Source organism: Chiloscyllium plagiosum, chromosome 33 (genome assembly GCF_004010195.1).
Source record: "Chiloscyllium plagiosum isolate BGI_BamShark_2017 chromosome 33, ASM401019v2, whole genome shotgun sequence".
Lineage (NCBI taxonomy): Eukaryota > Metazoa > Chordata > Chondrichthyes > Orectolobiformes > Hemiscylliidae > Chiloscyllium > Chiloscyllium plagiosum.
In genome coordinates, this window is record NC_057742.1 from 26,054,081 (window position 1) to 26,071,825 (window position 17,745).

Consider the following 17,745-nt stretch of genomic DNA (forward strand, 5'->3'; position numbering starts at 1 on the left):
GCTCACCCTTATCAACACCCCTAGTTACAACCTTGAAACATTCTTACAGATTTGTATGATATCTCTTTCGTAAATCAATACTGACACTATCCAATCCTGCCACTGTTTTCCAAGTGCTCTGGTATTAAACTTTTTGTAATGGATTCCAGCATTTTCAGTACTACTGATATTAGTTGAACTGGTCTTTAATTTCCTTTAATTTCTTTACCTCCTTTTTTCAAATAGTGGGGTTACATTAGCCTTCTTCTAATCCATAGGGACCGTTTTCCGTGTGTTCCCCAACATTTTTGGGGCATTATTTGTGTCCTTTGTGAAGACAGAACCAAAATATGCATTTGATTGGTCTGCCACCATCTTATTCCCATTATAACTTCCCATGCTTCTGATGGTAAGGGTCCTATATATGTTCTCTTTTTCTCTTCACAACTTAGAATATTTTACAATCAGCTTAGTTTTGATTTTCCCCTCTCTTAACCAATTCTTTTGTGCTCCTTTGCAGAAATATAAACTGCTCCCAATCCTCACACGTATTGCTTTTGTTTTTGCCATTTTTTATGCCCCTTCTGTGGATCTAATGCTATCTCTAATCTCCCTTGTTATCTATGATCAGGTCACCTTTCCCCTTTTAGTTTTGAGCCAGACAGGAATTAATAAGTATCGTGGTTCCTCTTTGCACACTTTGAACACTTGCCATTGCCTATCCACCATCAACCCTTTAAGTAACATTTCCTAATTCATCACAGCCAACTCGCACCTCATACCATCACAGTTTCCTTTATTTAAGTGTCATCTTAATGAAGAATTCCATTATATTGCAGTCACTTTTCCCCAAGGATCTTACACAGGTAGTTTGCTGATTATTCCTTTCTCCTTACACAATACATAGTCTAGGATGGCCTATTCAATAAGATACATGCAGAATCATAGAAGCCATTCAGCCATTAAGTCGGCACTGACCCTCTGAAGACATCCCATCCACCCCTGTAACTCCACATTTCCAATGGTTAACATACCTGGCCTGCACTATGGGGCAATTTAGAATGGCCAATCCACCTAACATGCATATCTTTGGACTCTAGGAAGAAACCAGAGCACCTAAGAGGAAACCCAGGCTGATACTGGGAGAGCATGCAAATGCCATACAGATGATTACCCAAGGCTGGACGTGAACCCAGGTTCCTGGCACTGTGAGGCAGCAGTGCTAATCACTGAGCCACTGTACCGAATATCTGCAATACTTTTGGTGAACAGCAAAACAAAGACTTAAGCCAAGAAAATGTCTGTGAACTCAATTGTATTTCAGGAAATGTCTGATGGGAGCAAAAATAGGCATTTAAGCTTGACCTCTAATCCTGCTTTCATTAGACCTTGCTTTTCTTGATATATAGTGGGAAGTTCCTGTCTAGAGAATTAGAGGACAAAACTGATCAAAACTTTAGTCTGCATTTTTTGTCCAATATGATTGGAATAGCTGGATCTTTATATTAGAAAAGATATAGTTTATACTGTATTCCAAACTTTAGATTTTTACAGTTTTTTAAAATGTTTGGACAGTGGGATTGGTATTAAATGATTACATCGATTACAAAAAATTCAATATTAATGTTATTTATTTTTCTTACTGAGGCTGTGGGTAAAGCTTTATTCATTGATGACATTTAGCTGCCTTTATGAACTGCAGCAGCCTCTGTAGTATTGGTGTCATAGATTTTTTTTGTAGGGAATACTTGAAATCTTTGCCATGAAAAACCATTACTGCATTTCAAAGTTTTACATTGATTGTGAAGTGTTGAATGATTTCTGAGGTTGGAAGCAGCAGCATCTGGAAATATTTATTTATATATCCTATATAAATCTAGACAATGGGAAAAAAAAGCATTGTCCTCTTGGACTGTAGTCTGCAGGAACTTCTTTAAAAAAAATCAGAGTTACAGCTTATCAAAACAATAATAGTTTGCAAATTGTGTGTGACTTTAAGTGACCCAAAGAGTTCTAATGATTATTCACATCAGTGAAACACACTAGTATTTTATTTATTAAAAATTTGAAAGGGAATTGGGAAAAAAAGGGGACAATTAAGCTAAAACAAATCTAGAGAACAATGGAGAAACTCAGCAGGTCTAGCAGAGTTAATGTTTCGAGCCTATTCAACATTCTTAAGGGACTTGAGAAGGTATTGTTTCCCCTTGTGGGAGAGTCTTGGACCAGAGTAAGGGGTCAAAGATTTGAGACATAATCATAGAACGCTTACAGTGCAGAAAGAGGCCATTCGCCCCATCAAATCTGCACCAACTCTCTGAAGAGCAAGCCCCACCGACATCCCTTCCTAACCTGTACATCCCTGGACTGTGAGGGGCAATGTTTGGCGTATCTAATCCACCTAACCTGCACACCTTGGGACTTTTAGAGGAAACTGCAGCACCCAGAGGCGACCCACGAAGAGAATGTGCAAACTTCACAAGGCGAGAATCAAACCCGGCTCCCTGGCGCTGCGAGGCAGCAGGGCTAACCACCGGGCGTCCCCAAAATGACATGAGGACGAACTTCCTACAAGGCACGTGAACCTGTGGAACTATTTACTGTAAAAGGCGAGGTCATTTAGTATACTGAGGTGGACATTTTTTTTAATGAATAAAGCGATCGAGGAGGGAAAGGAGTTGAGGATTATTAGATTAGCCATGTGAATGGTGCAGCAGTAACGATGGACTGAGTGGCCTACTTCGGTTCCAGTGTCTCACGATAAACCCTGTATGGTCCGTCATCCGTCTCCCGCGCAGGCGCCCTATCAACAACCCACACGACAGCCTAACCGTCTCTTACAGGACCCCTTTGGCCGAGGGACTCGGCTGTGCCGGTTATTTTTCCTCCATTCTGGGACAAGCCTGCTGGATAATATCAATATTTTTTAAAATGTAACAGGGAACGATCAGGGGGCTGTTTGAATTGTCAGGCTCGGGGCTGACGTTGTGGTCACCCATTCCGTCTTCAGGCAATAGGATTGGGCTGCCTTCCTCTCCCTCCTTGGGGAGGGAGTGGGAGGAGAGATGGTGGTCCGCGCGGAGGCTGATGGGACCGGTTGAAGTTGTTGCCCTGGAGCCGGAGGCGCCGAGTGAGGCGACCGAACCGTCCATGGAGAAAATACCCAGCGAGAAGCTGCGGCTGCTCTTCTGTTTCCTGGGAGTCTTCGTCTGTTACTTTTACTACGGGATTCTGCAGGAGACGATGTGAGTGTGCGGAAGAGAGAGACAGAGTGAGGCTTCCTGATTGAAATGGCGGTGCAGCTCCGGATTGCTCGGCATTGAGGGGGGAGGACAGGGGCAACAATGATGAGGTGGAGATGCAGCAAACAGGGAGACTCATCAATCCTTTCCTAGAGCCTAGGCCTGTTTCCTACCAAACCCCCAAAGAATAAACAGGCTTACTGTTTGCTTCGAAATTATAAACTCAAGTGAAATTATGCACCAAAAGAGAAATTGTTTCAGAAACTCAGCATCTATGGAAAATGAAAGAGTTAACATTGAGTCCATTGATCAGTCCTGAAGAATTTTCTCCAACTATTTCTATTTTTGATCGTTTCGCAGTTCTTAGTTTTATTGCAGTGATGCACAGATGATGCAATGCACTCTGCAGACATGTGGCAGTTTGTGTTCCTACAGTTGAAGAGCTACTGAGATCCAGGCTCTTCATGGCCACACACTGGAAACCAGTTTCAGAACACTGAGTTGTTTGATTTGGAAAAACTAGTTCTGTTGCCTAAAGTATTTTTTTCACATTTATTGTTTCTCTGAAAATGTATCAATACTTTCAAAATTCAAAAGCAAAACATGTGACTGTTACACCTCTTTGTGACAATATACATTTTAAGACACTTTGCTGTCATGTTTTAGATTGCTCTAATTGTCTCCTGTCAAGCTCCTTCAGAAGCTCTATTTTAATGAGATTACTTTTCTAACTCTTCTAAATTTGAGATTCTGATTTGCTCAATCTCCTATCTTTGGATGGTCCTCTCTTCCCAGGAACTAATTTAGTGAACTCTTGTTTACTGCCTATGATTCATGTATATTCTTCCTTTAAATACAGAACAAAACTGCATGTAGTACTTTAGATGTGTCTGACCAAAACCCTGTACAATTTTAGCAAGATTTTCTTTTTTAATGTCAATCCTGTTAGAATAAAATGCAATCTGCAGTTTGCTTTTCTAATTGCTTTCTGTAATGTATTGCTAACCTTATTCCTTTTGTGAATAACTAGTGTCTCAATATTCACATTTAAATGTGATACAATTTTTAAAAAAAGAAATTCCACTTTTGTTCTTATTACCAAACAATTAACCTTTCAATTTCCCATGTTAAATACTGTCTATTCCCTTGTTGCTGATTCACTGAATCTGTCTAGATTCTTTTGTGTCCTAATCTCAGTTTATGTTACCACCTAACTTTGTACTGTCAGTAAATCAGAGATACATTGCAGTAAATCTCTAAGTCATTAATATAGACTTTAAATAACGGAGTAATGAACATTGATTATTGACATTTTACTAGTTACGCTACCAATTTGGAAATGCTAAAATCATTCCTAGTATGTTTCCTGTCTATTAGCTAGTCTTCTCCATGCTAATATTACCTTCAACTTTTGTGTCCTTCTCTTGTGTTTTACTCATATGTGATACCTTATTTCTTTTGGAAATCCAAACTTGTTACATTTGCAGGTGCCCTTTCTTACTCTACTAGTTACATTCTTAAAAAACTCACCATCGAAGGACATTGGTTAGATCACTTTTCAAATAGTGTTCAGTTGTGAGCTCCCTGCCATCAGAAGGATGTTGTGAAACCTGAAAGGGGTCAGAAAAAATTTACAAGGATATTGCCAGGATTGGAGGGTTTCAGCTATATGTCATCTTGTTTCTCCCCCCCCCTCCCCCCTCAGTTGAAGCAAAACGCTTAGAAACTCAAAGTAGTTTTACCTCCTTCATCTTTATTCTGGGCCCTGGAGGGGGTGGAGAAAGAGAGAGAGAATGATCATCCATGTGCGCAGGGGCATGTTCTCAATCTTCTCTCTCGAACAGCAATTTCTTAATGAATTATAGTCATTTTTACAGAGAGGAACATCCGGATCAGGCAACCTAAATATTGATTGGGTGACGGTTACAATCAGCGAGTGTCAATAGTAAAGATTAAGCCATTTACTGTTAATGCTTCCAATATTGTTAAATGACTCTATATAATGAATGCTTTCCACCTTGTTAACCCATTACCCCTGCCTCTGAGAAAGTCTATAGTCTTAAAATTTGTCTTTCAACATTTAGACTAAAATGTAGTGCGGAATTATAGAACGCATTTACTGCACTAGAAAATAGACTGGCAGGAAGGCTCAGAAAAAGTGGAGAACTCGAGGAATGCAGAAGACAGGGATATCTGGGCTCACCAAGTAATAACAGGATGCTATAAGGCAATTAAGAACATTTGCCTTAGCATCTGTGAATTTGTGTGAACAGGATACCAAGTGATAACATTCACAGCCATTCCCTTGTGAAATTAATGACCGTGTTTGATTCTGACCCTGAAACGAAACTTGGTACTATCAAAAGCTTTGTAATTAATGGTCAGATGCTGCCAATTATAATGGATTCATATTACCCCTTGCACCCAGGGCAGACACAGTGTCTCTGCCATTGTCTTATTCCACATTACAACTTCTCCCATCTCTAGCTCTAAGAGAACAACATTTGTTTTTTGTTTTCATAAACATATTACAAGCTGTGTGAGATTTTACATATCCTGGCTGGCTACTCTTTTTTTAAATGAACTTATCAGTTTTCATTCCCATACTAATGAATATAAGGTGTTATTTCTCCTTGTACTGTCTGGTCTCTCTAAAAATCGACAGCTATGGTCATGAAAAGAGCCCATTCCCTTTGGAGCTGTTGGGCTATTGCCAATCTCCCATTTCCTCATTACATCTTTAAGCGTTTTGTGGCCAGCCAACACACACCCACCCCCCCCCCCCCCCAAAAAAAAAATCTGTCTCCTTAGCTAGAAATGGAGTAGAAGTAGGTTTACATTGACTTTAGCAAGGCCTTTGACAAGGTTTCGCATGGTAGACTGATTAGTAAGATTAGACCATATAGGATCTGGGGGAACTAGCCAATTGGATATAAAACGTAGGAGATAGAGGGTGGTGTAGAGTGTTATTTTTCAGACTGAAGGCCTCTGGCTAGCAGTGTGCTGCAAAAATTGATGTTGGGTCCACTGCTATTATATAAATGATTTGGATGAGAATATAGGAGGCATGGTTAGGCAGTGTGCAGATGACACCAAAGTTGGTGGTGTAGTGGAAAGTCATGAAGTTTCTATATGATTACAAAGGGATCTTGATCAGTTGGGTCAATGGGCTGAGAAGTGGCAGATGGAGCTTAATTTAAATAATTGCAAGGTATTTGCATTTGGTAAGACGAATCAGGGCAGATCTTGCACAGTTACTGGTAGGACCTTTCCCAAAGGGGAAGATTGTGAAGGTGAGACTCGGTTAACCAGGTGCCAGGACAACTTGAAATGACTGGGGCGAGAAACTTTCTGGGAATGAAGGTGGAATCTCTGGCTTAAAGCTGCATTGGTTCAGGATGAGAAGTGTTATGAATTGTTCTGTTGTAACGGACACTCTGTTTTTACATCGAGGTCTGAGATTACAGTAATTACAGTGTTTGAGCAGTCTGATTAACACCTTACTGTGTTGTGAGTTTTAGACGGAACTCCAATCTGTAACCTCACCGGTCTGCAGGGGCGGTGTTTCAGGGTGAGGGATTTTTGTGTACCGGACAGTGCCTTTTTGTTTAAAAAGTGTCGTTTCTACTCGTTTCATTGTGCTCATTAAAAACAATTGTACTGCCAAAAAAAGAATGGTAGGACCTTAGGGAGTGCTGATGAACAGAGAGACCTAAGGGTGCAGGTACATCATTCCTTGAAAGTGGCATCACATGAAGACAGGATGGTGAAGGTGGTGTTTGGCACACTTGCATTCATCAGGCAAAGCATTGAGTACAGGAATTGGGACACCATGTTCTTGTTCAGGATATTGATAAGACCACATCTGGAGTACTGCATACATTTCTTGTAGCTCATCTTTAGGAAGGATGTTATTAAACAGTAAAGGGTGTGAAAAAGATTTACAAGGATGTTATCAAGACTTGAGTTATAAGAAGAAGCTGGATAGACTGGCACTGTTTTCCTTGGAGTATAGGAGGCTCAGCGGTGACCTTATCAATGTTAATAAATTCATGAGCCGCATGGTTAATGTGAATAGCCAAGGTCTTTTCCCCAGAGTAAGATAGTCCAAACGTAGAGGGCATAGGTTTAAAGTGAGAGGGGAATGATTTAAAAGTGGCACCTTTTTCCACACAGGGTGGTGCAAATGTGGAATGAGCTGTTAGGGGAAGTGGTGGGGCAAAGTAGAAATACAACATTTAAAAGACATTTGGACAAGTACAAGGATAGGAAAGGTTTAGGGGCATATGGGCCAAATGGGACTATTTAAAGGACAGAATTCCAGTGTGGAAGCAGGCCATTGTGCCCATCGAGTCCACACCAACCTTCCAAAGAGCATCCTACTGAGACTCGCCCCGTTCCTGTAATGCTACATTTCCAGTTCTGCTAACTTGCACACCATGGACACTATGGGAAATTTAACATTCCCAGTCCATCTAACCTGCCCATCTTTGGTCTGTGGTCGGAAATTGGAGCATCTGGAGGAAATCCACACAGACATGGACAGAGTGTGAAACTCTACACAGACAATCACCCGACGGTGGAATCGAAATCTGGTCCCTGGCGCTGTGAGGCGGCGGTGCTAACCACTGAGCAACCATGCCACCCCATTTCAGTTTAGGAAACCTGGTGAAGTTGGATTGAAGTGTCTGTTCCCGTGCTGTATGACTCAGTTCAGTCCCTCAAGCCTGCTCTGCCATTCAGATAATGTTATCTCTTCATGTTGCAAGTTTGACATTTCCATATACTACTGATCATCTTTGTTTCTCCTCCCTAGCAAAAATCTTCCTTTTCCTTCCTTAACAAGAGTCAATAATCCCACATCTATTGCCTTCTGAGATAAACCGGTGCAAAATGGTATATCTGTTTAAGAGGGGATGATCATAGGGGACTTCTGAACTGTCTGTCATGATAACGAGTCTTCCTTGTAATCACCTAGCTCTTTTTGGTCTGGTTGCCCCTTATAGTGGTGTGACAAACTTGCTAAACATGCTTTCCACAATGTTCTCAGCCTCATGGATTCTCCATGATAAGTCCATCTGCAGCTGTAAGATGAATGCTGTGCCAATCAGAAGTTTGAAAGGAAGGAAAGACCAAATCGTAAGGTTTGTGATAGACTGGGAGCTGGTATGGGTGAAACATTTTTCTTCCATAGATTGTTAGATGAGCAAGTGTTCTCCTTCCTGATGTGTCCTTGAGAAGATGTTGATGTGCTGCCGCCTTGGACTGTAGCAGTCCATATTTTTGTAGGTGCGTCCACAGTGCTGTTTAGAAGAGAGTTGTGTGACTTTGACCAAATGACAGTGAAAGATGAGTAGTTCCAAGTTCGGTGTGGAAGGTGTTCCTGTGCATCAGTTGCACTTATCCATCTAAGTGATGGTGGGATGACGCAAGTTTATTTTTGTGTTATCTGAGCTGCATTCATTGAGGCTAATGGAGAATTCTGGATGACACTATGGACTTGTACCCTGAAGTTGATGGACTGACTTTGGAGAATCAAATGAATTATTTGCGATAGAATTCCAACCTGCTGATTTACTCTTGTAACCCCAGTATTTCTGTGGCGAGTCCAGTTCACTTTCTGGTCAGTGGTAATCCCAGGTGATCATGGTGCATTCAACCAAGGTAATGTTGTTGAATGTCAATGGGAGATTATTAAATTCTTCAATCTTAAAAGGAAAATCACGCAACACCAGGTTATAATCCAACAGGTTTATTTGGAGTCCTGCTCCTTCATAAGTTAGCTGTGAATTCTATTTTGTTTGAGATGGTCATTGACTGGTACTTTTGTAGTGCATATAGCGAAACATGATGATACAAGGCATAATAAAAATCCATGACACAATAGAAATAGAAGATTGGTCCACAAGGGGTGTAATTGGGAACAGCAGAATCACACCGACAAGTTCCATCTAAAAACATGGGGGCAGCAGTGAGGTCTGGAAGGATATGAAGACAGTGAATTGGGAATCTTTACAGTGGTGGTGTAACCTTTACCTTGCAGTACTTTTGCCTGAACCTGGGGTGGCCACAGATGATGTTGATAATGTTAGCTCTCAAGTTATAGTCTCTAACTCGCACTGATCAGCGCTGTCTTCTTCAGATCAGTAATTGAGTATAATATTGATATGGAAATAGGGTTCTCATGCTTTTCAGTTCTGATACCAAAATGTCTGATTTTGCGGTAGACAACTGCTTTCTCTGGTTAACGAGTGATGTGGAGCCATATTTTAGCTTTGCCAGTTTCATTTTAGTCCCATCTTAAAATGGTAGCTATAACGTAGCTAACAATCTGAGCTGAGGTCTATGACTGCGCTATGTGAGGACAGTATCTGAGTGTTACCCTTTTTGTGTTCAGTCAGGCCAAATCAATGCTTCATCCAGGATGTTTTAGGAACAATCCTGATTTTTAAATTCAGTTTACATGTGTGCAACGAATGTGAACTAAATTTCATTTACACGTTAGACCTAAATGATTTCGGAGATGTGGTTTTGAAGTCAGTGTTTATGGTCTGGTCTCTGTTCATGCAAGTAATTTTCTTTACATATTTGATATCTAACTGGTAACTGAAATGATTGTGATTTTTTTTTGCTACCAGAAATTGTCTAACTTGGGCACTTACATCTTTTGTATTACAGAACCAGAGGCAAATATGGAGAGCAGCAAGAATCATTTACTTACGCAAAATCACTTGTGTTTGTACAGTGTATTGTTAATGCCATCTTTTCTAAATTAAGTAAGTAATATTAAAGATGTTGAAAAATATTTTATAAATATTTTGAGTATTTACATGTGTACAAACTATATTTTGAACTTCCCTAACTTTTCTAGATTTTGGACTTATTGTAGTGGAAAGTTTATGACAATTACTGGCCTGGATCTCGTGGTCAGCAGCAAAGTGAAGACATACACCACTGACTGCATTTTAAACTATGATCATGTATTTTTCATAAGCCGCAGTTCCTACTGTTTTCCCAGCTGCGGGTATAAATCTATTGGCAAGGTAAAAGGTGATGACTAATGTTAAGGGGCATTCCAAACAAAGCTTCTGACACCCCAACCACCTTAAAAAACTGGAAGCATGCACTTTGAGGTCTGACTTCAGTTCAATGATAGTTTGTATTTATGTGGTGTGAATGGTTTTTTTTGTTGGTGAAGTGTCATTAAGTATGGGTATTTACATATCTAAAGAATTGCAAAGTACTTCAGTAGTAGAGCATGATATTCAAAATTATGAAATTATTTGTCCAAATATTTAAGTTGTATTTATTAATTATATCTGACTGACATATCTTGTTCTAGTTATACAGTTGTTGGAAAAACCTTCACTTGAACGAACGCCACGCTGGCTGTATGCAGTTTGTTCAATGTCCTACTTAGGAGCAATGGTTTCTAGTAATTCTGCACTTCAGTATGTCAACTATCCAACACAGGTTGGTACTGGACATTGCATAGTCTTTTCAGAAATTTTTTTCTCCCAATGTTCAAGTCTGTATCTACTTAAGAATAATGTTTTCCTTTTAAAAACAAGATATTTCACAGTACTGGATATGTATTTGTTTTGTTATTTGCATTGTAAGACAGTTAGAGATAAATAATGTAAACCTAACCTTGGCTAACCCTTATAATTGTTGTTCTGATTCATTTATTTAAAGAAAGTGATAAATTTTTAAAAAGTGACTTTTCTGTCCACAATCCATAAATATAAATATATGGCTCTCTTTGAATAACACTTTACAGATCTCTTCCTTTGAGAGTAGCATTTATATTTGCAAGTGTTGAAGAAATTTACCACTAAATTGTGTACTAAACAGATGAGTGTTTGAGGGAGTAAATGTGTTTCAAGCAATCCAAATGCTCCAAATTCTCACAATATTTTGTTGGAGTAGATCTAGAAAAAATGGATTTAAAAAAGTACACAACCCCGTTAATGTGCAATGCAAATTGGAATGCTGACCTTGATAAAATCACCGCTCACCATCCTCCGCTCAAATGAAAAACGTCCTAGCCTCTCCTTACAACTCAAACCCTCCAGTTTCAGTAACATCCTTGTAAATCTTTTCTGCACCCTCTCCACTTAAACAGAATCCTTCCTATAGCAGGGCAACCATAATTCCATACAGTACTCCAAATGTGGCTCACCAATGTCCTGTACAACCACAACATGATGTCCCAACTCTTTTACTCAATGGTCTGAGCAATGAAGGCAAGCATGTCACATGCCTTCTTTACCACCCTGTCTACCTGTGACGCAACTTTCAAGGAACTATGTACCTGAACACCTAGGTGTCTCTGTTTGATAACACTCCTCAGGGCCCTACCATTAGCTTTGTAAGCCCTGCTCTGGTTTGCCTTACCAAAATGTGGCACCTCATATTATCTAAATTAAACTTCTGTCACTCCTCAGTCCAGTTGATCAAGATCCCTTGGTAATCTTAGATAACCCTTTTCACTGTCTACTATACCACTGAGTTTGGCATCATCTGGAGACTTCCTAACCATGCTTCCTATATTCTCATCCAAATCATTTATATAAATGACAAACAGCAGGAGACCAAGCACCAATCCCTGTGGAGTACTGCTGGTCAAAGGCCTCCTGTCTGAAAATAAAGCCCTCCCCCACCACCCTCTCTCCTACAATGGATATAAAGCCAATTTTGTATCCATTTGACAAGCTCTCTCTGAATCCCGTATGATCTAACTTGACTAACCAATCTACCATGCGGAACCTTGTCGAAGGCCTTACTACAGTCCACGTAGGTAACTTTGACCACTTTGGCCTCATCTATCGGCCACGTCCTTTAAAAAAAAAACTGTGTGTTTGTGACAGACTATTTCCTACCCACAAAACCATGCTATCTCTGATCAGTCCTTGCCTCTCCAAATGCGTGTAAATCCTGTCTCTCAATCCCCTCCAACAACTTACCCATCGCTGACATCAGGCTCACTGGTCAAAAGTTCCCAGACTTCTCCTTGCAGCCTTTCTTAAATAAAGGCACAATGTTAGCCACCCTCAGTCTTCCAGCACCTTGCCCGTGGCTGTAGATGATACAAATGTCTCTGCTAGGGGCCCTGCAATTTCTTCCTTCGCTCCTCTCAATATTCTGGGACACACTCAATCAGGTCCTGGAAATTTATCTACCTCTACGCTTGTTAAACCTCCAGCGCCACCTCTCCTGTAATGTAGACTGTTTTCAATATGTTTTTATTTCCCCAAATTCCACAGTAAATGGGCGGCATGGTGGCTCAGTGGTTAGCACTGCTGCCTCACAGCACCAGGATCCCAGGTTCAATTCCAGCCTCAGCTGACTGTCTGTGTGGAGTTTGCACATTCTTTCCGTGTCTGCGTGGGTTTCCTCCCACACTCCAGGTTAGGTGAATTGGCCATGCTAAATTGCCCATAGTGCTAGGTGCATTAGTCAGAGGGAAGTGGATCAGGATGGGTTAGATTAAATTAGATTCCCTTCGGCCCAACCAGTCCACACCGACCCTCCGAAGAGCAACCCACCCAGACCCATTTCCCCCTGATCAATGCACCTAACACTATGGACAATTTAGCATGGCCAATTCACCTGACATGCACATCTTTGGATTGTGGGAACTCTTTGGAGGGTCGATGTGGACTGTATGGGCTGACGGGCCTGTTTCCGCACTGTAGGGAATCTAATCTAAATACTGATGTGAAATATTTGTTTAGTATCTCTCCCATCTCCTGTGGTTTCACACATAGACATCCTCGTTGATTTTTAAGGGGCCCTATTCTCTCTCCATGGTTGCTCTTTTGCCCTTAATGTACTTGTAGAATCTCTTTGGATTGTCCTTAACTTTACCTGCCAAGGCTATCTCAGATCCCAGTTTTGCCCTCCTTATTCCCTGCCCATACTCCCTTTTTACTCTTCCAAGAGATTCACTTGATCCCATTTGACTATACCTGAGAAATGCCATGTGCTGGTTTCTTGACCAGAACCTAAACACCTCTATTCATTGATTGTTCCCTACTAATACCAGCCTTACCCTTCACTCTGCCTCTGACCTCTCGTTATCTCACTTCCACAAATTTCCCACTTGCCAGTCATCCCTTTACCTGTGAACAGTACAATCCCATCAAAGTGATCATTCCTTTCTTATTTTTGAGTTCCAGCCATATAGTTTTACTGGATGATCTCCCAGAAAAATCCTCTCTAAGTATAGCAAATGAACAAAGAAAATTACAGCACAGGAACAGGCCCTTTGGCCTTCCAAGCCTGCGCTGATCCAAATCCTCTCTCTAAACCTACTATTTTCTAAAGATCTGTATCCCTTTGCTGCCTGCTGATTCATGTATCCGTCCAGATACATCTTAAATGACGCTATCGTTCCCGCCTCTACCACCTCCACTGGCAATGAGTTCCAGGTCCCCACCACCCTCTGCATAAAGAACTTTCCACACGTATCTCCCCTAAACCTTTCCCCACTCACTTTGAACTCGTACCCCGAGTAATTGAGTTCTGTACACTGGGGAAGAAGCTTCTTGATATCCACCCTGTCTATACCCCTCATGATTTTGTAGACTTCAATCAGGTCCCCCCTCAACGTCTGTCTTTCTAATGAAAATAATCCTAATCTACTCTACCTCTCTTCACAGCTATTATCCTTCATACCAGGCAATATCCTGGTGAACCTCCTCTACACCCCCTCCAAAGCATCCACATCCTTTTGGTAATGTGGCGACCAGAACTGTACGCAATATTCCAAATGCGGCCGAACCAAAGTACTATGCAACTGTCTCATGACCTGTCAACCCTTGTACTCATTAACCCGTCATATGAAGGAATGCATGCTGTATGCTTTCTTGACCACTTTACTGACCTGCGTTGCCACCTTCAGGGAACAATGGACCTGAATACCCAGATCTCTCTGTACGTCAATTATCCCCAGGACTTTTCCATTTACTATATAGTTCATTCTTGAATTGGACCTTCCAAAATGCAACACCTTGCACTTGCCTGGATTGAACTCCATCTGCCATTTCTCTGCCCATCTCTCCAATCTATCTATATTCTGCTGTATTCTTTGACAGTACCCTTCACTATCTGCTACTCCACCAATCTTGGTGTCATCTGCAAACTTGCTAATCAGGCAACCGATACCTTCCTCCAAATCATTTATATATAAATCACAAACAACAGTGTCACAGCACAGATCCCTGTGGAACACCACTGGTTACGGGTCTCCATTTTGAGAAGCTCCCTTCCACTAGTGCCTCTGTCTCCTGTTGCCCAGCCAGTTTTCTATCACCTAACTAGAACACCCTGGACCCCATGCGACCTCACCTTCTCAATCAGTCAACCATAGAGAGCCTTATCAAATGCCTTACTAAACTATGTATATGACATCTACAGCCCTTCCCCAACTTTGGCACCTCAAAGGAGGTTTGTAAGACATGGCCTTCCCCACACAAAACCATGCTACCCATTACTGATATTCCCATTTTCTTCCAAATGGGAATAGATCCTATCCCTCAGTATCTTCTCCAGCAGCTTTCCCACCACTGATGTCAGGGCTCACTGGTCTATAATTACCTGGAGTATCCCTGCTACCCTTCTTAAACAAGGGGACAACATTAGCAATTCTCCAGTCCTCTGGGACCTTGCCTGTGTTCAAAGATGCTGCAAAGATATCTGTTAAAGCCCCAGCTATTTCCTCTCTCATTTCTCTCTGTAACCTGGGGTAGATTCCATCCGGACATGGGGGCTTGTCCACCTTAATGCCTTTTAGAATACACAACACTTCCTCCCTCCTTATGTCGACTTGACCTAGAGTAATCAAACATCTATCCTCGCCTCAACATTCACCATGTCCCTCTCCTCGGTGAATACCGATGCAAAGTAATTGTTAAGAATCTCACCCATTTTCTCTGACTCCACGCATAACTTTCCTCCTTTATCCTTGAGTGGGTCAACCCTTTTTCTAGTTCCCCTCTTGCTCCTGATATATTAAAAAAGAGACTTTGGGATTTTCCTTATCTGTTTGCTAAAGATAACTGATGACCCTTTTTAGCCCTGCTAATTCCTCATTTCAGATTGGTCCTACATTCCTGACATTCTTCCAAAGCTTTGTCTCTCTTCAGTCACCTGGACCTTGTGTACGCATCCTTTTTCCTCGTAGCTAGTCTCACAATTTCATTTGTTATCCATGGTTCTTTAATGATGCCATTTCGAACCCTCATTTTCACAAGAACATACCTCTCCTGAACTCTCATCAACCTCTCTTTAAAAGCCTCCCACATATCAAATGTGGATTTACCTTCAAACAGTTGTTCCCAATCCACATTCCCTAGCTCCTGCTGATTTTTTGTATAGTTGGCCTTCCCCCAGTTTAGCACTCTTCCTTCAGGACCACTCTTCTCTTTGTCCATGAGTATTCTAAAACTTATGGAATTATGATCACTATTCTCAAAGTAATCCCCCCACTGAAACTTCAACCACCTGGCCAGCCTCATTTCCCAACACCAGGTCCAGCATCGCCCCTTCCTGAATTGGACTATTTACATATTTCTCTAGAAAACCCTCCTGGATGCTCCTTACAAGATCTGCTCCATCTAGACCTCTAACACTAAGTAAATCCCAGTCAATTTTGGGAAAATTAAAACCTCCTGTCACCACCACCATGTTGCTCCGACATCTTTCCAAGATCTGTTTACATATTTGCACCTTTATCTCACATTTGCTGTTGGTAGGCCTGTAGTACAGCCCCAATATTGTTACCGCACCCTTCCTATTTCTGTGCTCTGCCCATATTGCCTTACTGCTCGAATCTTCCATAGTTTCCTCCTTCAGCAATAATATTCTGTCTAATCAAAAATGCCCCCTCTCCTCTTGCCTCCCTTTCTATGTTTCCTATTGGATCTAGACCCCAGAACATTGAGCTGTTGGCCCTGTCCATCCCTAATTCATGTCTCTGTAATAGCTGTCCCAATCCCATTCATCCACCTTAGTGTCAGACCTTTTGAATTGAATTAAATGCATTTTAATTATTCAGAATTACCTCAATCTCTGAAGTGCTCTCACTGACCTTGTCTAACTGACCTGCTCTGCTTAACTTCAAAGCCCTTCCTCAGCTTTCTGTCTGTCCTCACTACTGCTTAGGATAATTCTCCCCCTCCCCATGCTAGTTTAAAGGCTCCCAAGTAGCACAAGTAAATTTCCCTGCCAGGATATTCGTCCTTTACAAGTTCAGCTGAAACCAAGCCCTTTTGAACCAGAACCAAGTGATCCAGAAATCAGAATCCTTGCCTGCACCATCTCCTCAGCCATTCATTTATCCACCTATTCCTACTCTCACTAGCACATGGCATTGGAAATAATCCAGAGATTATTGCCTTTGAGGTCCAGCTTTGTAACCTCCTACCTAACTTTCCTGTATTCTCTCTGAAAACGACATCCCTTTCTCTACCTATACGGTGGCACAGTGGTTAGCACTGCTGCCTCACAGCGCCAGAGACCCGGGTTCAATTCCCGACTCAGGCGACTGACTGTATGGAGTTTGCACGTTCTCCCCGTGTCTGCGTGGGTTTCCTCCGGGTGCTCCGGTTTCCTCCCACAGATCAAAGATGTGCAGGTCAGGTGAATTGGCCATGCTAAATTGCCCGTAGTGTTAGGTAAAAGGGTAAATGTAGGGGAATGGGTGGGTTGTGCTTCGGCGGGTCGGTGTGGACTTGTTGGGCCGAAGGGCCTGTTTCCACACTGTAAGTAATCTAATCTAATCTACTCTGGCATCAAAGAGACAGCACAACATTTTGAATTTTGCTCACAACTGCAGAATCGCCTGTTTGTGCTTCTGACTGAAGACTCCCCTATAATAATTGCAATTTTGAACCATGACAAACTTGACTTAAAAGATCCAATCATGATGCCTAAACCCTGACTGCCACTGATATTTTCTTCTGAGAGGCTGCTACCCCACTTCCCCACCCCCGGCTTCAAAACTATCCAGAATGGTACATTTGTTTGATTGGGGATAGCCATATGAGACTTCTGCATTACCTTCCTACTTCTCCTGTTTTTAATCATTTACCTGTGGTGTGACCGCTTCTGTAAAGCCACTACCCTTCACGTCTGAGCTTCCTGAATGCTCCACAGTGACTCTAACTCCCCCTCCAGCCAGTCCAAACAACACAACACAAAAGTAGATTACTTACGGTTTACTTACGGTCTTCATTTAATACTTTTTCCTTAGTTAGGCATCTTACACTGTCTAAAATCAGTTTTAGGGAGCATCTGTACACTGGTCGTATCCAAACATGCAATAGAAAACAAGATTCGGAGATGCCGGTGTTGGACTGGGGTGTACAAAGTTAAAAATCTCACAACACCAGGTTATAGTCCAACAGGTTTAATTGGAAGCACACTAGTTTTCGGAGCGACGCTCCTTCATCAGGTGATCACCTGATGAAGGAGCGTCGCTCCGAAAGCTAGTGTGCTTCCAATTAAACCTGTTGGACTA

General features: G+C 41.6%; 1 protein-coding gene across 1 annotated transcript in view; it reads left to right on the forward strand.

Moving 5' to 3' along the window:
* The first annotated feature begins 2,655 nt into the window (after nt 1-2,655).
* Nucleotides 2,656-17,745, forward strand: part of slc35b1 (solute carrier family 35 member B1) — a 31,776-nt gene continuing 16,686 nt past the window's right edge. Inside the window, exons 1-3 of the mRNA XM_043675188.1 lie at nt 2,656-3,224; nt 9,900-9,997; nt 10,564-10,694. Of these exons, the coding sequence (XP_043531123.1) occupies nt 3,067-3,224; nt 9,900-9,997; nt 10,564-10,694 (387 nt within the window). The 5' untranslated portion in view covers nt 2,656-3,066. The remainder of the gene's footprint in view (nt 3,225-9,899; nt 9,998-10,563; nt 10,695-17,745) is intronic.